The sequence below is a fragment of the Myripristis murdjan genome, chromosome 4 (assembly GCF_902150065.1).
Source record: "Myripristis murdjan chromosome 4, fMyrMur1.1, whole genome shotgun sequence".
Taxonomy (NCBI): Eukaryota; Metazoa; Chordata; class Actinopteri; order Holocentriformes; family Holocentridae; genus Myripristis; species Myripristis murdjan.
Window position 1 is genome coordinate 32,137,236 of NC_043983.1, and position 26,353 is coordinate 32,163,588.

The 26,353-nt window shown below is 42.3% G+C and overlaps 1 protein-coding gene and 1 long non-coding RNA gene across 2 annotated transcripts; one reads left to right on the forward strand and one right to left on the reverse strand.

Annotated features, from left to right (window-relative positions):
- Positions 1–2,327: 2,327 nt before the first annotated feature.
- LOC115358264 (meprin A subunit beta-like) lies at positions 2,328–25,913 on the forward strand. The gene is made up of 15 exons (XM_030050160.1): positions 2,328–2,399; positions 2,950–2,977; positions 5,723–5,773; positions 5,876–5,919; positions 6,756–6,834; positions 6,945–7,062; positions 10,524–10,702; positions 11,434–11,652; positions 12,477–12,629; positions 13,610–13,825; positions 14,655–14,911; positions 17,732–17,942; positions 18,786–18,962; positions 24,520–24,682; positions 25,787–25,913. Exons 1-15 carry the CDS (start codon positions 2,358–2,360, stop codon positions 25,839–25,841), a joined length of 1,992 nt encoding a protein of 663 aa, XP_029906020.1. The 5' UTR covers positions 2,328–2,357; the 3' UTR covers positions 25,842–25,913.
- Positions 13,630–22,142, reverse strand: LOC115358266 (uncharacterized). Its single transcript, XR_003928172.1, has 3 exons — positions 22,087–22,142; positions 18,771–19,034; positions 13,630–13,760 (listed from the first exon to the last, which is right to left on the reverse strand). It is a non-coding gene; the product is annotated as an uncharacterized LOC115358266 (long non-coding RNA).
- Positions 25,914–26,353: the final 440 nt, after the last annotated feature.

Genomic DNA, 26,353 nt, shown 5'->3' on the forward strand with positions numbered 1-26,353 from the left:
CTTTCTTACACATATCCTAACCAAACCCCAAATAGAAAAAATAGAGAATAGCATAACTTTTGAAGTGCTCAACATAAAGAGACAAATGAACACAGTTTTCCATACAAGTTTGGCCCAAGGAATGCATTAAAATGGTCATTAGAAAGATTCAAGCACATCTTGACTCCATTTCTGGACAAAAATCACACAAACACTACAAGCGGACTGATTGTCCAGCAGCTACATGCAATATTTTGATGGAATCGTGCACTTTACGATACAAGCATGAAATTTGGCACACTGTTAGAGAATGCCCCAATGATAATTTTTGGCTATAGGGCCATCGCAGATTTGTCCCATGGTAACCGTGGCAACCATTTTTCAAAATGGCTGCCACCTGCTGGGATTTTACCTGTAACTCAGGCTCTAGACCACCAAGGATCTTGATCTTGGTGGCGAATACAGGTGAGGAATACAGTGGTAGGCTACTATTTACAACATGCTAGCAACTTCCTAAGTAGCCTACATATTTCTGGCATTCAGTTAATTAAATAGGCTAAAAACCATCAAAATAGGCCTATGTATTTCGGTAGAGTATACTGTACATGTTTTCTAAGATGTTGACAGATACACCATGAAATGTGTGTGTTATGCAATGGCCAAAGTGGAAGCAGTACAGAGACAGGATACCATTTAGCCTAAAGGCATATTTAATAAAGCCAAAGAGGAGAGAAAGTGTGACAACAAAAAGTTGCGTATGATGACACAGTCCACCACAGTGACAAACGGCAGTGGGCTGAAGTGCTGCCTTGGCACAAATGCATCTTCAACAACATCCCTTTTTGCAACCACAGTGGAGGAGGTCGTGTCATTCCAGGCTTGCTTCTGGTAGTGTGGTAGTGTGCAAATGTGCCAAGGCAGCACTTCAGCGCACTGCCCTTTGGTGTAAATTAGGTTAGCTTCTGGGTAAAATCTGGCTTTTGGTCTGTGAGCCACATGTGGGCCACATAAGAGCCATTAGGCTTTACCCGAACTCAGCCATACAGGCATGCTGTATGAGGCCCAGCTGTAAGCCATATGATCTTTTGGTGTTGGTACAGCTGTGGCAGAGGTCTGGCTATGTTATGGTTCAAACACAGCTTTCATATACCTGGGCCAGATATGGGCTGTCATTCACTTCCGTAACTGGGCCACATCTTTGCTGTTCATTTGGGCCACATCCAAGCCAAACGAAATTTGCTATTGGGGAAGCGGACTGATTGTCCAGCGGCTACGTGCAATATTTTGATGGAATCGTGCACTTTATGATACAAGCATGAAATTTGGCACACTGTTAGAGAATGCCCCAATGATAATTTTTGGCTATAGGGCCATCGCAGATTTGTCCCATGGTAACCGTGGCAACCATTTTTCAAAATGGCTGCCACCTGCTGGGATTTTACCTGTAACTCAGGCTCTAGACCACCAAGGATCTTGATCTTGGTGGCGAATACAGGTGAGGAATACAGTGGTAGGCTACTATTTACAACATGATGCTAGCAACTACCTAAGTAGCCTACATTTTTCTGGCATTCAGTTAATTAAATGGGCTAATAGTAAAAACCATCAAAATAGGCCTATGTATTTCGGTAGAGTATACTGTACATGTTTTCTAAGATGTTGACAGATACACCGTGAAATGTGTGTGTTATGCAATGGCCAAAGTGGAAGCAGTACAGAGACAGGATACCATTTAGCCTAAAGGCATATTTAATAAAGCCAAAGAGGAGAGAAAGTGTGACAACAAAAAGTTGCATATGCCACCACGGTGACAAAGGGCAGTGGGCTGAAGTGCTGCCTTGGCACATATGCATCTTCCACAACATCCCTTTTTGCAACCACAGCAGAGGAGGTCGCAACATGCCAGGCTTGCTTCTGGTAGTGTGGTCCAGTCAACTTCCCATCCACCTGTCAGAATCAGAATCAGAATCTTTGTTGTCACATGACACATTTTACAGGTGTAAAAAAGTGGGTTAAATTATTCATTCATTCATTCATTCACCCGCCTGTGTCCTTCTTCTTCCACACCCAGTCACCTGGGGAGGGGAGTTCAGGGACTGCAACCACGGCCTGTCCCCAGCAGTGACCAGCTTGGTAGGCAGCACTTCAGTGCACTGCCGTTTGTCACTGTGGTGGACTGTGTCATCAAGTGCAACTTTGTGTTATCACATTTTCCTTCCTCTTTGGTTTATTAAAAATGCCTATAGGCTAAATGGTATCCTGTCTCTGTACTGCTGTGTGTTGGCTTTTCTACAAAAACCAAATCAGACGTCTGCTTCGTCCAGAGCGACACACACCTGCGGCTGAGTGAGTGTGTGTGTGTGTGTGAAGCTGCAGCCATGGCCTCCAGGTGGACGATTCTGCTCTTTGCTCTGGGACTGGTGAGTCTGTTCACAGTCTGCTAAATGCATGTATTAATTCATTAGTCGGTTAATTACCATAGTTAAATATAAAATATACATAATATAATTTTCTACAATATATCTGCCCTAGTAAATCTACTATATAGATCACGAAATAATAATACTAATAATAAGGATAAGAAGAATGTTGTCATCCATTAAATTATAGACCCGATATTTTTGCAATCCCAGTTTAAGTGACAAAATGTTACCATGTCAGCTGTGAGGTATGGATTTAAGAAGCACCACAGCCGATCCCAGCAGCCTGACGAGTAAATATTCAGTCAGGATCAGATGAGTTTGTTTATTGGTAGCAGCTCAGCCCATCGTGCCAGAATGTCCTGTTTCTTGTTTGTCTGATTAATTCTCTTTGGTCTAATTTTGGAGCTCCTGTCAGTTTCTGCATCCGTACAGTCGGGCTTTGTCTTTTAAGCGCTGAGGTTGTTTTAACTTTTTTTTTTTTTTTTTTAAACTCATTTGATCTCTTTTTTCTCTCTCTGATGATTGATTGTACTTTCTAATCCTGCAGGCAGCAGCCAAGCTGACAGGTGACACAGGTGAGTCACATGTTTAGAGGCTGTTTTTTTTTTTTTAACATATTCCACTGAAGCGGTGAAGGTTAAATTACACTCAGATCAGAGAAGAGCAAGATCTTAAAATAAGTCAACGAAACACAAAGAGAGCGACTCACAAAAAAGTGTTCAGATATTACTTTCTGCAGCTGCTCCAAATTTATTTCAAGAAAAAAAGTAAAAAGCTCTATTACAGTTTTTTTAAATTGCTAAAACACAAAACCCAATTCTCTAAACTAAATGACCAGTTCTCTAAACACATTTTATAAAACTAGCCTCCATTTGCCAAAACCATAAACACATTTCACATGAAGACACAATTCACAAAATGCAATCCTCTTTTTCTCATAAATCTAAACACATTTTGTCTTGCTAAAACACAAGTTGCAAAAAACTCTGCTCAAATTCTCAAATTAAAGCTCATGTGATGCAAAATGCTTGCCACAGTCAGCAAAATTTGAACACAACGAACATACCTGGCTTCATTCATTAAACATAACTCAAAATTGAAGACACTTGTTGAAAATGATGTGACCACACCTATATAAGCCAGTTCAGAGTGCACAGTTTGCTGAAGGATCCAAATGTACACAGTTCACAGTACAGTGGGTGCACATACTGTGTTGCTCAGTGGCCTACAGTACTACTGTGCAATACTGCGCTAGTGTATTGACTGTTGTTCTGAACACCTGAAAACACTTTCACATTTTCACAGAGGATATTCCGGTTGGACTCGATGGCTGCACAAATACCTTTTTTGGAAAAATACTACTTATATGGACAAAATCTTGTTTGCATAAAAAAGCCACCGGCCGCCATCAGGCAAGCTGGCCGCGGCACCAGTTGGCATCAGGTGAGCCGGTCGGCATCAGGCGGGCCGGGAGCAGCACCAGTAGGCATCAGGCGGGACAGGCACGGCACCGCCCCAATGCCGACCGGTGCTGCGCTCACCTGGTCAGGTCTGCCGGATCTGACGGGTGAGCGGCGCACACATACTGCCATACCTTTCATTATAAATCAACTTTTGTTCATAAGCGGCTGCAGCAGCACAACGGACAATGACACAGACAACATGGTTGATTATTGACTGCGCAATGCAGCCTTTCGCCGGTAATCGCGGCATCAGGCGAGCTACTGGTTTACATAATTATGCAAGTAGGCTACAATACATGTGTATTTGCTTAGACCCCCAATATTAGACAAGGGCGTTTTTTCAGGGCATTTTCAATGGAAAAAATATCGTCCTATATTCAGATGAATACGGTAATAGAAAACTGCTTTGCAGTGCTGATGATGCCGCACGATCATTGTGGTGTGTAGTCCAGTAATTTTAGGCCAAAATTGGGGTCAACCTAGGACAAATTGCAAGAGAAGCAAACTCAACTGATTCTGTATCCTCAGTTTGTCCTGAGTGAGGGGAAAAAAAGTCCCGAGAAATCCCATTGGTGGAAAGTTTTGAAAATCACCTATTTATGACCACATATTACCAAAAACACTGTTTTTAACACACGGAAAAGGGGTTCAAAATTTTACTTTCAGATATCACTATAAAAATTCACAAGATGATTACACACACAAAGACAAGAAAAAAAGTCTATTACAAGTTCTTTGAATTATTCTGTTTACACATGAATATCACACATGATCTGATTTGATATGCGCTAACAAGGAATATAAGGAATAAATGCCAGAAGAGATATTTAAACAGTAAATTAAAAGGTTACTATATATATAGTAACCTTGAATTAAAAGGTTACTGTATAACAGTGAATTAAAAGGTTACTATATAACAGTGAATTAAAAGGTTACTATATATATAGTAACCTTTTAATCCACTGTTTAAATGTCTCTTGACTGGACTAGTGTGTGTGTCTCTTGACTGGACTAGTGTGTGTGTGGTATAGTTCCATAAAAAAAAAAAAAAAAAAAAAAAACATCACACCCTGAACATTGTGTTTTCAATGAGTATTGTTGTGTGTAATGGATCCTCTGTAGTGTTTGCACTGAGTTGTCATACAGTACAGTAGTGTACATACTGTATTTTCTGTAGATTTACATACTGTACGAAACACACATCTATGAATGCCCAATACCCTACAGTAATATATTTTGAGAACAGATACTGTAAGGTTTCTAAAAATGTGCTTTGACAGTTGTGAAAAAACGTAAAAAGAACATCCTCACACACTGAACATTGTGTTTTCAGTTGTTTTGTTGTAGAGTGTAATGATGCGTATAGTGTTTAAAATTTTGTAGGCTTTGAGCAGCTGTTTTGGTGTGAAAGTTTGAGTTTTGAAAAGAGAAGGTGTGGTTTTGTGTATGTAGCTTTAGAAAAGTGTGTTGTGTTTAGAGTTTTGGGAAAATGGAGGAAAGTTTTGTGAAATGTGTTTTAGCAATTTAAAAAAACTGTATTAGTGCTTCTGCTGTGGACATTGTAAGTCACTCCAGGTTTAGAGATGTTTTTAAGGAAAATAATTGTGAGGTAAAGCGGCTCAGTCAGCTGCAGGAGGAAATACTGAAAGAAATTCCTCAGGTATATAAGAAAACAAAGAGATTTACATATTATACTAATTTAAAAAAAAATCAACAACATCTACTCAAGAACAGCAGCTAGAGAAGTTAATTATTAAAATGTTCCTTACTGGTTCTGATGCTGATGGTGTTGATACAGTGAAATATATGATCCTGCTTTCTAATTATTATTTCAAATAATTGTTGTTTCCTGTGCAGAGACGGACGTGGACGAGGGCCGTGACTGGGACATCTTTGACATCAATGAAGGTCTGTGTTCATGTCCATAAAAATGGTTTTGTTCTTCTTTTTTTGTAATTTGCTGTAACTCGTAAAGAACTTTCAACAAACAATGTGTTTTTTACTGTGCAGAGGCCAAGCTGGACCTGCTGGAGGGAGACATTTACCAGGATGAAGTGAGTTCAGAAAATTAAAATTTACTGTTTTACTGCTGCTGTTTGTCAGGAATCTTTTCAAGCCTGTTTGTTTGGTAGGAATGCAAGACAAGGCAAGTTTATGAGCACATTTGAGCAACAATGCAATTCAGTGTGCCTCGCATAAAACACAAGGCAATAAAAAAGACATTTAAGTACAACTAGAGACATTTAAGGAGAGAATTGGAGTGATGCGATTTTTTAAAATTCTTGGTCAGGACTAGAGCAGCAGCATCCTGAATCATCTGCAGCCGTCTGATCAGTTTTTAGCGAGGCACTGTTACAGTTGTCGAGTCGACTGAGGATAAATGCAAGTGTGTCTGAATCCTGCTGAAACAAAAGTCCTTAAAGCCTTGAAACACTCTCCAGGTGATAGCAGGCTGGTTTGTAGTTATCTTAATGTGGAATGTGGAAAATTAAAATTCAGGTCTGAGTCCATGACGACACCAAGACTTCTGACTTGTTTTGCCATTTTTAACATTACCAGTTGTACCGAGGAGAGTATCTGCCACTATATGAACACCATGAATCAGTCAATTAATCATCAATTAATCAAAGTGATACTCTTAGCACTTTAAAAATACTTAAAAAATGTGTTTCCAATCCAATTTGAATTAGCATGTGGTTTTTTAATCATAAATTTAGACAACAGAATTTTCTGAACACTGAGTTACTGTGCGGACAAAGTTAAGGAAACAGGAGCTTTTCTGATGCCAGGGTTACAAAACAGTGATGTCTGACAGCAGATCCAGTTTGCACTTTGTAAATAGTTTATGATATAATGTAATTCTGATTGGGTTTTTTTGTGTTCCCATCAGTCAGAAGAGAGAAACTCCATCATAGGAGACCAGTATCGCTGGCCAACAACTATCCCCTACTACCTGGAGGACAGTCTGGGTGAGACGCCGTCGCATGGAAACTCACATTCACACAGATGTTAGTGAGTGCTGTAGCAAGTTTGTAAGTCTTTTTGTGTGTGTGTGTGTGTGTGTGTGTGTAACCTGCAGAGATGAACGCGAAGGGAGTTATTCTGAAGGCCTTTGAGCAGTACAGACTGAAGACCTGCATCGACTTCACACCTTGGAAAGGAGAGAAGAACTACATCTCTGTGTACAAAGGCAGCGGGTGAGCACACACACACACACACACACACACACACACACACACACACACACACACACACACACACACACACACACACACACAGTCAACGTGCACAGCTGCAGCCGGGTTTCGCTGCGTTAAGCCAAAAGAAAGCTCTGCTGGAGCTCCATGAGGAAACCCAAGAAGGAGACGGCAATCTGTTTTATTCTGCTGAACACATGATTCAGTCTGATTACAAACATCAGCAGAAGAGAGAAGAAGAAGAAGAAGAAGAAGAAGAAGGTTGGCATTTCGTCTCCACAAAGGGGTAGATGATAAATAATTATCAGCGGTTATGTTATGTGATGTTGTGTCTAACTTCAAAGTTTTACTCAGTCAATTAAAAAAAAAAAAAAAGATGGCTGAAAATAGGTTTGACTAGCCCTTTAACAAAACAAAGTGTTTGAAATTTTGCTTCTACTAGCTAGCCATACTTACACGAGCAAGTAGAATTGAATTATGAAGTGGAGAAAATATTTTTTCATGTGACAGCAGCGGAAAAGAGGTGTGAGCGGGAGGTTTAGCTGGTTTCTAAAAGGCTGTTTCAGACGTGGCTGTTCAGCGAGGACCTGAAGTCAAAACCTGACGCCCAGAAGAGCGCCGAGCTCAGCAAAATAAGAAAATTCAGGCAGACGGCAGGGTCTCTGCAGACACAAGCACCAACACACACACACACACACACACACACACACACTAGGGTGGCCATTTCCACAACACCAAAAAGGAGGACACTTTGGGGGGTGTGGGGTGGGGGGTGGGGATGCGGGCCTAGGGTGTGTGTGTGGGGGAGGGGTGGGGGGTGGGGGTCCACCAGTCGAGTCAGGTCCACCAGTGTTTTTAGTGTTAAAACTTTCGTCTAGTCACTAAATGTGACTAGACGAAAGTTTTAGTCGAAGAAAATCCAAAGTATTTGTCTAGTTTTAGTCAGCATTCTTTTTTAGTCTTTGACCTGCATCATGTTGTTTTTTTTTTTCAATTTAACAATATTTTAAATTATTATTTAAAAAATTTAAATTACTTATCAAACAGACCTAACAATTCAGCTAACAATGAATGAGCAGTAGTATGCCTGTGATAACATAGATTGAAAAATAAGCCGAAGTGATACCTCTTTTCTGAATAGACAAGCTAAGCCAGTGTGCTGCTGTTAGCCAGTGAAAATAGAGCGGAGTGGCCACTCTTCGCTTTATTACACAATCTATGTCAGTGTGCTGCTGTTTTAACTTTGTTCGCTACGCTTCAGACAGCGCCACACACACACACACACACGTTGGTTTCCATCACTTCTGGGGACATTACATTGACTTACATTTATTTCCTGGAGACTTATCCTAACCTTAACCCTAACCACTACCTGCCTAACCCTAACCCTAACCCTAACCTTAACCTAACCCTAAAGTTATCTTAGCTTTAAATCAAGTCTTCACCTTAAAATTAATGATTTTCACTTATGGGGTCCCCACAACGTGACTGTGTAAACAGATTTATGTCCCCACAACATTAACAATACCAGGTACACACACACACACACACACACACACACACACACACACCGGCATGAGCACACAGCAGCGCAGGAGAAAAACTAACGCGCATCCAATTAATGCACTTTCTGGATTGTAATTTAAAAGTCTATGACGAAAAATATGACTGATATCGATGTACAGTCCGGGCCTGTTAGGCCGGAGCTCAAAGAACAGAACCCACAATGCAGATACGGTAAAGAATAACAGTTTTAATAAACAAATAACGATCCAAGACAGTACGAAAACACAGAGATATCCAGGAATGGCTGGGCGCAGCAGGCAGGACACGAGGAGGCAGGCAGGAGACAAGGGCAGGCAGGGCAGGGTCTAAAAACAGAGCAAAAATCCGAGGATCAGAAAACTGGTCAAAAAATGAGTGGAGCAAGGTCAGAAATAGGAGCCAAGACGTTACCACGCATGGTACAGGACGAACTGGCGATGAGTGGAGGTCTGAGCCGGGGATATAAGGTCTGTAGATTGGTGAGATAATGGGCTCTAGTTTCGCAGACCTGGCGAGGCGGGGGCGTAGCGCAGATGCGCTTCGCCAACTGGGTGTGGCCAGGCGGATTTTCCAAGTTTGGCACGCCATTCTCGGTGGCGCAAGTACTCCGCCGTCCCTCCTACCGGCGGAGAGGAGGAGAGAAGGTGTGGAGTGGGTTTGACACAGCCGATTCACATTTAACCAATCAAATGAGCCCCTGTCCTTGCCTTTAAAATGCGCTGCGCGAAGGCGTAATGAAAGTTTACACAGCTGACATGGAGGTCTAGGCTGCAGGTCTACTGCCGCAGGCGGAGCGGAGCTCAGGAGAAAGGCGCGGAGCGGAGACCGGCGAGCAGTGCGGACACGTCACCAAAACCTCACAGGCAGGCTTCCGGAATGTCAGACACATAAACAATGCAATAAATACCGAAAAAAAAAACACTATTCAATGCTACGATCACAATCAGCACATACATATATCTCCATATCAACTGTCCCGTCACAGCTGATGTCAGATCAAAGGAGATTGGCACCGTTTGTGCTGATTGTGAGGTTTTGGTGATGTGCGCCAGCCAGCCAAACTTCCACTGCGCCGGCTCCGCGCCACCTTGCGCTGAAAGTAGACGTGGTTTCAGATGGCGAGCTTTTGGCGCACCTCGGCGAAGCCTTTTGGCACGAAACTGTCACTGCGCCAAGCCGAATCTGTCGGCACCTCCCCCCGCTGCGCCGCCACTCCCATCTCAGCGCACCTTCGCCTGCGAAACTTGGAAACTGTCCGCCTCTCCCGTTTCGCCGGTCGAAACTAGCTCTGCGCGGGGTTCGCCTCACTGCGCCACCCCGCGCTGCGCCGGGAAACTAGAGCCCAATGACAGGATGGAAACCAGGTGCGTGAGCGGGAACAGGTGAGTGGGAGAGACCAATGAGCCTGCCACGCCCAGCCTGTAGGAAAAAAACACACACAAACACAGGGGGAAGGGAAACAGGGGAAAACACACACAGACAGATGCGAGTCCTAACAGGGCCAGCGTTGCGTTCAAGTGCAACTCCAAAAAGGGGGACAAATAAGTGTGCCGGATGCCAGACAAGGCATTTAAATTCCGGACTGTCCGGCCTAAATCCGGACGTATGGCCACCCTAACACACGCACACACACACACACACACACACACACACACACACACACACACACACACACACACACACACACACACACACACACACACACACACACACACACACACACACACACACACACACACACACACACACACACACACACACACACACACACACACACACACACACACACACACTACTAGTGGCTCACAGGTCAGGATGGAGAGGATCAGTTTATGAGTCCAACACACTCCAAACACACAGACCATATAGAAAAACCTGCATGTCCCTCTCCCTCTCTCTTCTGTCTCTCTGTCCAGATGCTTCTCCTCAGTCGGTAACCACCGTGTGGGGAAGCAGCAGCTGTCCATCGGTAGAGGGTGTGATCGTCTGGGAAAAGTGGAGCACGAGTTCCTGCACGCTCTGGGCTTCTGGCACGAGCAGTCCAGGGCCGACCGCGACGACTACGTCAACATCATGTGGGACCACATCAAACCCAGTAACAACCTGCACTAACACTTTCAATTACAGGAAGATGAATGACAGAGGGTAACATCTGTTATTTTTAAAACTGCTAAAACTGCTTTTAAAAATGCTATTCAACTTCTCATCAAACAACAGAAAATTAACTGATTATAATTCAAATGGTCGCTTGTTTTCGTCATTTATCAAGTAAAAACATCAAATATTTGTTGATTCTAGCTTCCCTAACATCACTAAGATGGTAAGATTTTCTTGTTTTTTTTTTTCTTTCTTATAATTATAAACGATATTCTTGTTTTTCTCACCATAAGATGAATATTTGGTCTTTTTGGCTGCTGGTCAGACTATGGAGGGAATTTGAAGCCATCACTTTGGATTCTACGAAGTTCCCATGAGACTTTGCCATTACTTTTCACACTTTATGGAGTAAATAATTAATAAAACAAATAACTAAATTTCATTAATTTGGATACTTTAATGTAATACACTTTACACTTGATGAGTAATTGATTTTTTTAAAGGAAAGATTGAGGAAAATAATCATTGGTTGCACCTCAAGCAGAAAGAAAAATGTGTCACTGCAATTCCAGTCTAAGTGCTGCTGACAGAAGACATCCTCCCCTCATGGATGATTTCTTCAAACAGAAACCAAGCGACTAACACACACAGTCCTTGTAAAAAAAAAAAAAAAAAAAAAAAAATCATGTCCAAGGTGGCTGAATATTCTCGGACGTGTGCATTTCTCAGACCACACGCACAACTTCATAAAGTACAACGACACGGTGTCCAGCGCCCTGAACGTGCCCTACGACTACAGCTCCGTCATGCACTACAGCAAGACAACCTTCAGCATCACCTCCAACCCCACCATCGTCACCAAGATCCCCGAGTTCATGGACGTGATCGGCCAGAGGATGGAGTTCAGCGACAGCGACCTGCTTAAGCTCAACCGCCTCTACAACTGCAGTGAGTCACCTCAGCCTGATCAATCAATCAGTCAGTCAATCAGTCAATCAAATCAGTCAGTCATATGACCTTCATTCTACAGTGAAGTGCCAGCGTTGTCTCCCAAAAATTACATTCCCATACAACTAAACTGCATTTTCTGGTTACATTTGGGGGGGAAACATATTTTGTTGCAGATCATTTGTTTCTGATGTATCAGAAAAATATGTTTCATTGTATATATGGTTTATACAGGTAAACTTTTTTACTTATGCTGAATCTCTTATTTCTGAATGTATTGTTGTAATATTTTGTACGTAGGCTATTTTTTTTACAACTGACTTTTCCATTTCCAAGGGACATATTTCTTAGTCCTTGTTCTAATAATTTCACTTATGCTTATAATATATTGCTCTCTTGAGAATTTAAGCAACAGCAACTGACCGAATTTCCCCTCACGGATCAGTTAAATATTTCTGGTTCTCATTCTGTTTCTAAGCAAATTATCTTGTGTATATTGTTGGTGTGCATATTAGCCATTTTCGTTACTTCAGCCACCAAAAGTTATTGTTTAAGGTTAGAGAAATGTTAGGTTTAGGCATTAAAAAAAAACACTTAACGTTACATTTGCAAAAGACAAAAACCACTGTCGCTTCGTGCCGGACTTGAACTTGTGTCGCTTGTGTGAAACTTGGTTGTTTGAGCCAGCCAGCACCTCACCGTCCTCCCAGCACAGCCTCGGAAATAAGGGATTACAATCGTTCTTGTGATAGAGTCAAATTTAAACATTGAAGTCAGTCAGTGTGGTGGAGGTGGCAGGTTTAAAGAGCTGTGTTTCTCCACAGCCACTTCTTCTACCTTTGTGGATTCCTGTGACTTTGAGGAGGAGAACATCTGCGGGATGATCCAGGGTCCTGGAGGAAACGCCAAATGGGAACAGCTCAGCAGCGTGAGCGGAGGGCCTCAGAGCGACTTCACCAACCAGGGACAATGCAAAGGTAACTGCTGTGCCACCATGCTCATTTCCTCCTAAATTATTTCATTGTTTCATTTAGAGATGTCTTGTCATGAAGTGATGGATGGACACACACACACACACACACACACACACACACACACACACACCTTTGTTATTGTCTAGAGAGCAGTCATAGAGCAGCCTATCAGTGCTGATCTGGCAGTAAAGGTCAGTGGCCTTGCTGCTGTTTGTGTGAAGACATTTCAGTGGAGCTGCTCCAGGTGATTCACGCTGCAGCCTCAAGTCCCTGCTGGTCAAAGTGCAGGCCGGCGTTCAGTGGCACAACCGCCTGCAGCCTCATCATGCCTGTTGTGTCTGCCAGCGACGCCGGCCAGCTGATCGCTCTGTTGATTACTTTAAAGGGATACTTCACCCATAATGCATCGTTTTTGTATCAAGTGCTCACCATGTGCTGCCTTTCATCCTCGATAAAGAAAGTTTTACTTGCAAGCTTTCATCGTAAACTTATTTTTCAAAAACGCCAACTATCTCTGATCTACTGGAGAAATCCAGGACTGGAATTTTACAATTTTACAACAGTGAAATGCTATCAAAAGTGCATTACAAGACATTTTTCAGCTGAAATAATACAGTGCACTTCACTGTTAAAGGCAGAATGAGGAGGATTTATTGGCTGTGGTTTGTAAACACAACACTCAAAGTTGGCCTCTCCTCCCTGCCTAAGCTAATCACCGACAGTGAGTTTTTGTTTCCAAGGATGGCGATGGAATGAAATCCTGCCCAAAATGTAAAACATTCCACTGTCATACGAGGAAAAAAAGACTTTTCTCTTTTTTATAATTTCACTTGTGCTTATATATATATCCTTCTCATGAGAATTTGAGCAACTGCAGCTCAGCCAGTTTGCCCTCTGGGATCAATAAAGTATTTCTGATTCTGATTCTGATAATGAAGTTTGGAGACCTGATCTTGCCTTCTTTTTGATGCTCTTGTCTGCAGGAAAAGGTTTCTTCATGCACTTCAGCACAGCGTCTGGGACAGCTGGTGACCGTGCACATCTGGAGAGCCGCTTCCTTTACCCCAAACCTGGAGCCCAGTGTCTGCAGTTCTTCCTGTACAACAGCGGAGCCGCCGATGATCTGCTGAACATCTGGGTGAGAGAGTACGACATAGTCAACCCTGGACGACAGCCGAAGCTCTTCAAGACCATTTCAGGTATTTCATAGGAAAGGACAAGAAATCAACTGACATTCTGTGCAGAATAATCTTCAACATGTAAAACATCAAATGGGATGTATTGTTAGAGTGTAATAAGCCACTACTTCTTTCAATAACCGTTCTTCATGAGGACTACTTTTAGTTTTCATACTCAATATTTTTGTTAAAATAAAAGCTTTGGGTACTTTCAGAGCGATTTGTTTGGCTTTTTCAGATTTTTCGTGGGTGGAGTTGTGTGTGCAGTTCTGTTAACAGAAGTATATTTCACAACTGAAATACAAAGATGTGTTGCACATAAACTTTATAGCTATTGCTAATCTTACTTGATTCTAGTTGGGCTTTTAATGAATTTTCATTTATCTAAAATGCCATATACAGAACAATACACAGTATGCAATGTGATAAAAGGAAGATCAGTTTAAATGCTCTACAACTGCTCAATGTCACCAAGTGCAGAACTAATAAAACACCACAACAACACTAGAAATATAACCAGATATGATGCCCTATGGCACACCACAATAAAGGACACTGAAATATGTTAACAAACTACAATGTCGCTTGTATTTCTGATTACATTCTTTTCACATGACAACAGTATGATTTTTTTTTAAAATCAGTACTCATTTGGGGGATTTCTTTTGAATGATTATTGTTGGTTTTAAATATATCAGCGCAAAATTTCATTCATTTCATTCATTTTATCTGCAGCTTCAGTAAAATATTTACAACATTTACAACACATGATGTATAAACAGCACGTATTATGATCTATACAGTACAAGGTGATAGTTATTTCGATACTGCTCGTCCTCTTCCTCCACAGGAGGGGTCATGGGCTCCTGGGAGCTCCACCATGTGAATCTGGACATGAAGACAAAGTCTCGAGTGATTTTCGAGGGGGTGAAGGGAAAGCTCCCGTCGACCGGCGGTCTCTCTCTGGACGACATTAACCTCTCATCTGCCAGCTGCCCTCAGCACATCTGGAGGCTCCGCAACATCACCGGCCTGCTGGCCACCACGCCTCCCGGGGCCAAACTGTACAGCCCCCGCTTCCTGTCGCCCGCAGACTACTCCTTCCAGGTCAACACACACCTCATACTTTAGCTTCTGGTCCTTGATAAATGACTCATTTCAATATGAACTGAACAGTTATCGCTTTCACAGTCAACATCTGTCATTCACACATTCACACAATTCAGATTAAAATGAACTTTTTAAACAAAACTTACACAATAGAGATCAGTGCCACTGTGCAGAAAAGCTATTTAGGATTTACAGTTTTTTTTAAATTGCTAAAACACAAAACCCAATTCTCTAAACCAAATGACCAGTTCTCTAAACACATTTAATAAAACTAGCCCCCATTTGCCAAAACCATAAACACATTTCACATGAAGACACAATTTACAAAATACAATCCTCCTTTTCTTATAAATCTACACACATTTTGTCTTGCTAAAACACAAGTTGCAAAAAACTCTGCTCAAATTCTCAAATTAAAGCTCATGTGATGCAAAATGCTTGCCACAGTCAGCAAAATCTGAACACAGTGAACACACCTGGCTTCATTCATTAAACATAACTCAAAATTGAAGACGCTTGTTGCAAATGATGTGACCACACCTATAAAAGCCAGTTCAGAGTGCACAGTTTGCTGAAGGTTCCAAACGTACACCACAATGCACAGAAGCAGAGTCAGAGGAGGGAGAGGAGCAAGCCAAGGAGGGAGAGCAAGACAAACTCGCACCGTCATTACAGACGAGATGCGAGCAACAGTCATTGACCATGTCATTGTCCATGGCATGACAATGGCTGAAGCAGGACTAAGAGCCCATCCAGACTAGGTTCTCAGTGGCCACTATTATCCGGGCATTCAGAGAACACAACAGGTGCTGTACTGTACTGTATTGCTACACTATATTACCAAAAGTATTCGCTCACCTGCCTTTACTCATACTATGAACTGAAGTGCCATCCCATTCCTAACCCATAGAGTTCAATATGATGTCGGTCCACCTTTTGCAGCTATTACAGCTTCAACTCTTCTGGGAAGACTGTCCACAAGGTTGAGGAGAGTGTTTATAGGAATTTTTGACCATTCTTCCAAAAGCGCATTGGTGAGGTCACACACTGATGTTGGTCAAGAAGGCCTGGCTCTCAGTCTCCGCTCTAATTCATCCCAAAGGTGTTCTATCGGGTTCAGGTCAGGACGCTGTGCAGGCCAGTCAAGTTCATCCAAACCAGACTCTGTCATCCATGTCTTTATGGACCTTGCTTTGTGCACTGGTGCACAGTCATGTTGGAAGAGGAAGGGGCCCGCTCCAAACTGTTCCCACAAGGTTGGGAGCATGGAATTGTCCAAAATGTTTTGGTATCCTGAAGCATTCAAAGTTCCTTTCACTGGAACTAAGGGGCCAAGCCCAGCTCCTGAAAAACAACCCCACACCATAATTCCTCCTCCACCAAATTTCACAGTCGGCACAATGCAGTCTGAAATGTACCGTTCTCCTGGCAACCTCCAAACCCAGACTCGTCCATCAGATTGCCAGATGGAAAAGCGTGATTCATCACTCCAGAGAACGCGTCTCCACTGCTCTAGAGGCCAGTGACGGCGTGCTTTACACCATTGCATCCGACGCTTTGCATTGCACTTGGTGATGTGTGGCTTGGCTGCAGCTGCTCGGCCATGGAAACCCATTCCATGAAGCTCTCTGCGTACTGTACTTGGGCTAATCTGAAGGTCACATGAAGTTTGTAGCTCTGTAGCAATTGACTGCGCAGAAAGTCGGCGACCTCTTTGCACTATGCGCTTCAGCATCCGCTGACCCCTCTCCGTCACTTTACGTGGCCTACCACTTCGTGGCTGAGTTGCTGTTGTTCCCAAACGCTTCCATTTTGTTATAATAGAGCTGACAGTTGACTGTGGAAAATTTAGGAGCGAGGAAATTTCACGACTGGATTTGTTGCACAGGTGGCATCCTATGACAGTTCCACGCTGGAATTCACTGAGCTCCTGAGAGCGGCCCATTCTTTCACAAATGTCTTGTTTCACATTCTGCATGCCTGAGTGCTTGATTTTATACACCTGTGGCCAGGCCAAGTGATTAGGACACCTGATTCTGCTTATTTGAAAGGGTGAGCGAATACTTTTGGTAATATAGTGTATGTTGGTCACTACAGTAGATTTTTAGGTAGGAGTAGGTAGGAGTAGGCCTAGTAACATGGAACATGGAACATGGAAGTTTAGGGCTACCCCACGTGTCAAATCCCACTTTAACCACTGCCTATGGGGTACCCTTTGTGCGCAACTCTGATCATATCAAAGACCTGCGTTATGAGTACGTGCAAGTAAGTATACATCCATGTACACAGCTCACGAACTAACCAGATTAGAGAGTGGTTCAACATCAACCAACAATTCCTCAATGTCTGTCTGCCACCCAACTCACCTTTCCTCAACCCCATAGAAGAGGTTGATACATATATCATAGAGGGAAAATATTGCCTGCAATGTAGATGAGGTCCTGTGGCCCGACCCAGCTTGACGATGTGATGCCGCACAGTGATTGTGTTGTGTGTAATGGAGATTTACATACTGAAAGTTGGAGTTATGAAAAGAGAAGGTGTGGTTTTGTGTATGTAGCTTTAGAAAAGTGTGTTGTGTTTACAGTTTTGGGAAAATGGAGGGAAGTTTTGTGAAATGTGTTTTAGCAATTTAAAAAAAACTGTAAACACAATTGTTACTTTGGCAAGTATATTAAAACTCCAACATTTCTGGCAGAATACCCTTTATTAGTGCTGATATGTACAAATAGGATTTTCCATCTATGAAAGGATATAGCTTAATGAAATAACAATGACTGTAATGCATGTCCATACGCTCTGGTCTGTGCTCTGCAGGTCGGCGTGTACTTGAACGGACTACAGGACCAGCCGGGCTACATGGCCACCTACTTCCATCTAACCTCAGGCCCCAACGACCACAGCCTGAAGTGGCCCTGTCCATGGCAACAGGCCACCATGCTGCTGCTGGATCAGCAGTCAGACATCAGGCTGCAAATGAGCATGCAGCATATGGTCACCACCGACCCCAACAAGCTGTCCAGCAACGGTGAGATCAGCCTGTGAACGTGTGTGTCACTGTGCCGCTGTGGCTGAGTGTGTAGCGTGGTGTTGCTGGAGGAGGGTCAGTGCTAGTTCACACCATGAGAAGTTTCACCAATGAGTCACTATTCTGAGCGACTGCGGGCCGTGCAGGAGCCTCTGATTATAATAAGCTGTGTTGGAAATGCCTTTTATAACATGACATTGATATGAGGTAGGATTAGGCAGCGTCAATCAAAAATAAATATAAAAACATCCAAATAAAACCCTTTAGAGGTTGGTGTTGTGTTGGAGTTGTGTTCACATTCAGCTGTCAGTGTTTACAATTTTGTAACACGAGTGTATGATAGTGTGAAATGTGTTTAGTGACGGAGAATGTGTTTATGGTTTAGCAAAAAAGAGTGGATGAGTTTTGCAAATTGTGTTCAAGTACCTGAACAGTGTTTAAGGTTTGGCCAAAAGAGTGTTTGATTGGAAAAATGAGTTTAGGCCATTGAGAATTTGGTTCAGACAATGGAGTTTAGTGTTTTAGCAACTGAGAAAAACTGTAATGTATACATATTTTACACGAAAAGCCAAAAAATTCAAAATATTCTCTTATATTTTTGTATCAAAATCCATTTATGTTTAATTACCGGCAAACAGTGTATCTACAGGCTCCAGCAGATAAAAGTCAACCAATTAAAACATCACAGATTGTTTAATAATTTCACCTTTCTCTAAAAATGCTGTTTCATAATGTTTTTCAGTTAAAAAAACAGCCCTGTTCTGTCAGTGACTTGTTGTCTATTGTTGATGGTTGTGTAACAGCATCAGTCCGATCATCACAGCTCACCTGTCTCTCTCCCAGGTAAAGAGTACTACTGGGACAACCCCAGCAAAGTGGGATCTCAAGTGACAGAGGCCGACGGCAGCAGCTACTACCGCGGGCCGGGCACCGGCACGAATGTCTTCCTCAGCCACGGCAGACTGAAGAGCAGGAAGTTCATCAAGGGAGACGATGCCTTCTTCTTCCTGAGTTTGGATGGTGAGCGGTTTACATTTGGACCCAAAAGGCAGGGGCGCAAATCCAACTCCACCTCTGAGGGGGTCAAGTCTTCTATTTGTGAAGAGAGGAGGGGACACCAGTATTAACCAATGTACAATATAGAATGCACATGCTGGAGTAGTTGCACGCTATACACTACACCAGGGCTACTCAACCCACGGCCCATTAATCATTTTTATGCGGCCCGCTACTGTCATATAATAAAAATATTATTCTATCTAATTATTAGGGTCCTCGCCTCTCTGGGAGAGGGGGGGGGGGGGGGGGGGGCTTAGCTGGAGGCAAAAGATCTCAAACGCGCTAGCGGATTAGCATGTTTTAACAGAGTGTTTGTGCTAAAATGGACGAGGAAAGCAATTTCAGTGGATATGTGAGTACACTCACTCTTCACGACCGTGAATGTTATCTAAAAAAATTGACTCTCGCTGATGGGACGAAATTCCCCGACCCCTATATGATCACTCATTGGATGGACGATTTGACGGTACTGCCCGAAAAGATATAACAAAATAAAGATATTACAAGAGATATTACAAGAAGTTAGCGGAACCACTATGGGGCTTACCGCAGCATGCTGCTCCTGCCTGGGGTCTGTTTCACGAAGCAGGTTCAACAAACTCTCGGCTTAATCTCATGCACATCTTATAACCATCTCCTGCCGAATATTTAACTCTCTGCGCAGTAACACTGCACCTTCATCCACGGGATCGCTGTCGAAAGGACATGCCATGTGAATGAATGAGGAAGTTACCGTGTAATAATAATAATAACGTGTGTGGCTGAAAGAGGGCTGACACCAGGGCTGGGTCTAGCCAGGCATGTATGAGGGGGCAGCCACAAATGTTGAGGGGGCATTGTGCTCCAGCACCTTTTACCATGTCTAACTGAATATATTTTGGGGGATTTAGTTTGAGGGGACACAACATTTATTTGAGGGGGCCAGGCCCTCTCTTGCCCCTGCGTAGACCCGGCCCTGGCTGACACAGGTTTCATGAGAAAAACCTGGTCCCGACCAGGTTAGTTTCATGGAGTCTGTTACTGCGGTAACTGACCAAGAGCTTAAGTTACCTCCCTCTGTGAAACAGGCTGGAGTTACCCCTCTTTCTCTGCTTTGAGTTTCCTCCCTTTGGGAAACCGAAAACTCAGAGTTTCCCTCATTTCAGGTTTAACAGACTCAAGAGTTTTCACTAAACCTGCTTCGGGAAACGGACCCCTGAGGGCTCAACATTCCCAGGCTTTGTGTTCACTATCAGGCTCAACAAAACCTAAAGCTCCAGTCAAAGTTAAGTGGTATCACGACGGTGGTTCTCATCAAGGTTTGTTCAGTCCGGCTGTCAGCTTTGTGCTCTGGGCGCGTTCACAGAAAATGGGGCGTTTTGGCCTCATGTGATTCTACTTCCGCGAAAAATGGACCGTTCACGGGCTGCGTATTTCACGCAAGAGGAGCAGCTTGTCCTCATGCTATGGAAATCTTAAAAAATAAAATGAACGCTAAGAACAACACTGTGGCCGCAAATAAGGTGAGAGAGGAGTGCTGGCAGAAAATTGCTGACCGAGTGAATGCATAAATCAACACTGACTCTCATTATATTCTATATAATCATTCAATATTATGGATTTTAGTTTAGAAATATGTAACTTCAGTAGCTTTATGGGAGTGTTGTCTAGGAATTGGAGGTAAAGCCTGAGGTGAAGTCAGGTGACTGAAGGTGTGTGTGGATGACGGAGCAGGCGGTGGACACCATGGTTAAAATTTTGACCACTATTTACGCTGCTTAGATCTCCTTGTCAGTAGTTTCATATAATTGTTCGTCACATTTAAAGTTTAACTGGAATTATGGAGCCATTTCTGTTGATGTTTGTTGGCTCATTTTTCATTAAATCTTTTTTTCTAAATGGGAATAAGTGGCGTTTGGAGTGCGTTTGAATCACCACGGGCTGCTCCCGTCCAATCATCACCTTCGGATGCCGTGACAGTCACCGTTATAATATAAAGGGTTTCCTTTAAAAAAAAAAAAAAAAAAAAAAAAAAAAAAAGTAGGCTACTATAACAAAGTCTGTGATAAAACGGAATATTTCTAACAAACATGCAGTCTGTGTGTAGCGGGTCCCGGCTAGTACCCCGCTAACAGATAGCTAATCCTTGACAGGAGTGCTGGAAACACAGGACAGCAATAACTGAGGCAGAACCACAACTGCTCATTCTCCAAGTCAGTCAGATTATATTTATTCTCACATTCATATTACACTTTACTGCAATCATAGATTATTTCTGTTATTTTTGTTTGCATTAAAGCACTGGTATATTAACCACATTTGAATGACCTCGACATAAATGTCTATGTTGTTCACATGTTTTCCAGAAATAAACATTCAAAACATTCAAATTAAAATCTGTGCTAAACTAAAGATAAACACTTTCCTTTAATCATGCTATCTGTCTATCATAAATCACATTGTATATCATTAATCATGTAATCACTTCTCCCTTAAACACACATCATCCTTTATCCTCTCATCAAGAGTATTTTTTTTATGTAATAACTATACATTGAGTACATTAAGTGCTCACTTAAAATAACAGAATAAATCTCACTTGCAGGTTAACTATTTCACATTTTCACTGTATGAACACTAACTGAAATAAATAACATGGCTGGCCCATAGCTTGCCGCTTTAACCGTGAACTCGAACCATATGATTTACGTGCCCGCCTTTAACTAGGGCTGCAGCCGTAGCTAAGCTTAACCGGCACATTAGCATTAGCTTGAACAGCTCCGTAATACACTACATACACAACATATTCTCAGGCGCACACTAATAGCACACAAATGCCGATTTTAAAATGATATACCACACACATGCTTATTTTACACACACAGCATTACCCCACAAATGCCGAGGAGCCAAAAGAAAATCAACGACAGTTAACATTTGACTACGGCGCCGGCGCCATTTTCCCTACTACACTGATCACGTACCGCGACACTTTTATTTTGTTTATTTACACACTTTACGAGCTTCTAGCTCATGGACCACACATCACCGGGGATTCACATGCTCTTATAAACATCTGGAGTCACAGAAAAAGTTGGTAACTAACCTGGAAACACAGGACAGCAATAAGTGAGGCAGAACCACAACTGCTCATTCTCCAAGTCAGTCAGATTATGCTCCACTTCCGCGATGCAGTGCAGAGTCCCAGTGACGGTAAGTGCTGCCACCTAGTGTCCATCTCACATAACATCATGTCATTGTGTGTTTCTCTGTGGTTTCTTATTCTTAATTAGCAGAATAAAATAATAAAATAAAATGATACAATATCAATTAACAATAAAAAAGTGACTCTCAGAGGAAATGAAACGAAACAATAATACCTCAACAAAACACTTATTTTGTGAGTATCACATGTGCACCACTAACAGTAGGCTATATCTGCATTGTGCATATGTGCCACCAATCACCGGACAAAAATTACTTGAGTGAGATAGTGAGATAGCGCCGCTTTTATCAATAAACTTAGCTCATAACCTGGTCGGGACCAAGTTACCATGGTGACCTAGCCAGGTTAAAAGAGAGCCACCTTGGTGATACAGGAAAGCCTGGCTTTAGACTCAACATACCTGCTAACCCACTAAACCTGCTTCGTAGTACACCCCTCTGGACAACACTGTGTTAGCTAGCGGTTAGCATTAGCGTTAACGCGTAAATAATGTTTTACTTAACGTTATTTCAGTCACAATTTAGTCTTGTCTATGAGGTTATTCAGGCTGAAACGAACGATATATTGCATATCAAACACCTTACCTGATATGAAGTGTGCGCTGCAGACACGGGCGTTTTTTGATGATATTTTCGGTCCAATCATTTCGTTTAATCGCGTTCAACCACCACTGTCTACGATTTTTTGAGTTGCAGCTGCTGGTATTCGATAACATTTTAAGTTTGTGTTTTTAGTTTTGGCACCCAAAAACACAGCAGGACGGCATTCTTCGTACAGTGTGTACAGTGCTTGCCTTCAGCTTCAGTTTATTTTGCCTCCAGTAGGGATGGGCGTATATCAATTCTGTGGTATCGATATATCGATACTTACATGCTACTCATTTGGCATCAATTTCCTCAATCAAATATCGATACTAACAAATAAGAATTGGGGGTGCATGTATAACTTTCAGCTGTTTTAGATAGCTTCCTTCACTTACTGTGTGCCGAGACACCCCTGAGCCTGGCGGCGTATTGATCTGGCCCGTGTCACGTGACGGCCCGACAGCACAGCCAGCAAGAGCGGCTTAATGGTTTTTTTTTTTTTTTTTCTTTTTTTGACAAGAAAAGTGCAAGAAAACAACAATAACAGTGAAAATGTGCAAAGTTTTGTTCATATTTAATTTATTTAATTCATATTTATGTTATTAATTTTAATTTTAGTTTTATTATGCATTGACCATAATAAATATGGTATAAATGGTCTGTATTTGTCATTTAATTTGTCTTAAATGTAATACTATTTTGAAAGAAAAAAATTGCCAATAAGAAATTATCAGTATCATTATCAGTATCGGTATTGATGAAAATGCAAGAAAAAGTATCGGTATCGTATCGAATCCTAAAAGTGTGGTATCGCCCATCCCTAGCCTCCAGCTAGCATCGTGACGTCACAGTGACGTAGGCCATGAAGGAGTCTATTGTATTTGCTTAGTTTTTTCGTTATTATTATTACGCCACTTTGACACTTAATTTGACACCCTAAACATCCACAAAAACTCACCAAATTTGGCACGCACACCAGGTCTGCCAACAGGAAGTCTGCAATTTGCGTTTGAAAGTCACGTTTTCACCCAAATTTTCGCTTTTCAGAAAATCTATCTTAATAATGGAATCGACTTGAAAAGCTAATAGATGACAGAGGATTCAGTGCTTAACATAAGTTCTTCATGATTTAGTATTATTCCGAACTGTTTGGATTTGACAAGCCCTCAAAGTTGGACCGGCCAAAACTGACAGCATCAGTGGAGCAGTTGTGTCTTGGAGAGGAGAAAACCATTTTGCATAGGTACGAGGTTGGGAGGGGTAAAAGCACCCTGATGGCGCTCTCAGATGGATGGATACTGGTGTCCCACAGGCAGCCAGAACCTTTCCAAACACAGTTTTCAGTTTCAGAGTGCAGTCCAGCAGAAGCTCTGTCAGTTCATCTTGATCTTTGTTTCTTCAATTAATGGCTGGAAAAAATGTCTCTCCCTGTCCCGTAGCAGCATCTGTGTTTGATGCAAGTAGAAAAAACCTATCCAAGGCATTCAGTAGAACTAATGTTATATCTGAGCAAGATCTCTGTTTTATTCACTTATGACAAAATTAATATTTATTTGAGGTAAAGTTTATAAAGTGAGTAGAAAAATTATAACAAGCTGATTTTGGAGTGTAAACATGCAGCCTTGTGACCCTCTGATGGCATTTTGCTGCTCATTCCTGCATTCGAACCAGCCAGGAACCCAGCAGTAACACCTCCAACTTGTCTGATGATGCCTCCACTTCCCCTCAGATATTTCCAAGCTGCTGATCCCCCAGCCTCTGCCACCCTCAGCGGTCCAGGGTGACGACTCCCAGGTGAAGGCAGCCGTCCAGGAGACACCGACGGGACCCGCTGGTAACCCCACGGCGGGTCAAGCAATGAGGTCTCCCTCTTCTGTGCTTGATTTCTCCCGGTATGTTTGTATAAAGGAATACTCCCACATTTTGGGCTAAATACCCTTTTTTCCAACTTCCACAGACTGAGACAAGATGTTGGATACCAGTTTCTCGCTTAGCATAAAGATTTGAAGTCAGTTGGAGTCGTTAGCCTGGCTCTGTCTCTGTCATGTGGACGAACAGATGGGGAACATGGTAGGCTACTGAACATCTTGTCTTAGGTGGGGGAAGGCGCAAAAAGGGGATTTTGCCCAAAAGCACTGGCCTATCCCTTTAACAATGCTGCAAATCACCAAGTCTGCAAACGTGCCCTTGCTCTTTTGTTTTTAGGGGTGGATGTGACAAAAATACTGTTTTAGATCACTGAATTTCTTTTCCTCTATTCAATATCAGTGTAGCTGAGCTGACAGTATTAACTTTTGGCTCATCAGAAACAGCCAATCCAAGGTCTTAGATTGTGTCAGAGTCCTAAACCTTAGTTATCTAGTTTGTGGACGGCGGGAGAGACTGTACCAGGAGTGGGCGGTTAGTCACCCTACCCACTGGCCCACTGGAGTCCTACAATAATCTTTACAATGTGTCAATGCAATTAACATCATATACAATAGAATCCATGTTCTAAATACAACGTAAAATAAAATAAATGAAAATTAATAATCAACAGTGCACAGACAAAATAGCTCCTCCAGTTCAGCAGCGGATTATGTAGTAGCCTATTTACATATCAATAATATTAACGTTATTACACGAGGGTGTGCTTGACCGTTATTATTGTCATGACGGTGATGCGGCCATTTGATAATGTCCATCCTCACTGATATAAACAGTGAAGCCAAAGTAAACCGAGGTTCGGGAAGACAGAATGTCCCCCCAGACTCTGCAGAAAGATTAATGTGAAATAAAATTATATTAATATTCATATTTATAATGTGTTCAGACTGGCAAGCGAATTCAATTTGGGTCAGTTTGGGCTCGGTCAGTAATTTATTGTGCCTCATCCGATAAAAAAAGACAAAGAGCCGAGGTGTTAATGTGCTCAGAAGGAGACAAACCCTCGGTGTGTTCAGTTTGTGTGAGGAGGATCGATGTTCAACACGTCCCTGTTCTCTTTTTCTTGACAGGAGAGCCAGGCCAAAGACTCGCCGCCGTCTATCATCACGCCGTAATACGTCCTGATCAAAGGGAAACACCACCAACACTGATCAGACAGAATGAGCAAAATGATTTTCACAACCTCACAATCTCAGCAAATAAAGTTTGTCTTCAATTTGTCTGATGGAAATAAAATCTTTGATGCATGATTCAACTTGTTCATTCACTTCATAAAACAGAACCTGAATCAGAAATACTAATTGACCCCTCAGGGGAAATTTGGGTCAGTTGCCGCACTCCACCTGTCCGGTCTAATGCAGTTCAATGCAACATAAATTCTACCTTTTAACAAAGTTCATAATGTTCAGTTTGTGTTGACATTGTGCAGAATGTGTCAGTTTAATTCTGTGTTTACTATTGAGGTTGCACTTTGCAGAGGTCTTGTTCCGGACTATATTAGGCTATACTGAGAGGTGTTTCTGATTTTTTGTCCTCCGTATTTACTATACATGAAGTGGACAGAATAGTTGAAACAGCTGAAACAAAATGCAGTCCAGTCCATAGACATGAATGAACACCTCTATTACTGTGAAGAA

What these genes read in the sequence shown, in the direction of transcription:
- LOC115358264 (XM_030050160.1), top strand. Translation starts at nt 2,358, where the DNA reads ATGGCCTCCAGGTGGACGATTCTGCTCTTTGCTCTGGGACTG. An exon ending in CAACCGCCTCTACAACTGCA is followed by an intron (nt 11,653 to 12,476) that starts GTGAGTCACCTC and finishes GTTTCTCCACAG; the next exon opens with CCACTTCTTCTACCTTTGTG. An exon ending in CTTCTTCCTGAGTTTGGATG is followed by an intron (nt 18,963 to 24,519) that starts GTGAGCGGTTTA and finishes ACTTCCCCTCAG; the next exon opens with ATATTTCCAAGCTGCTGATC.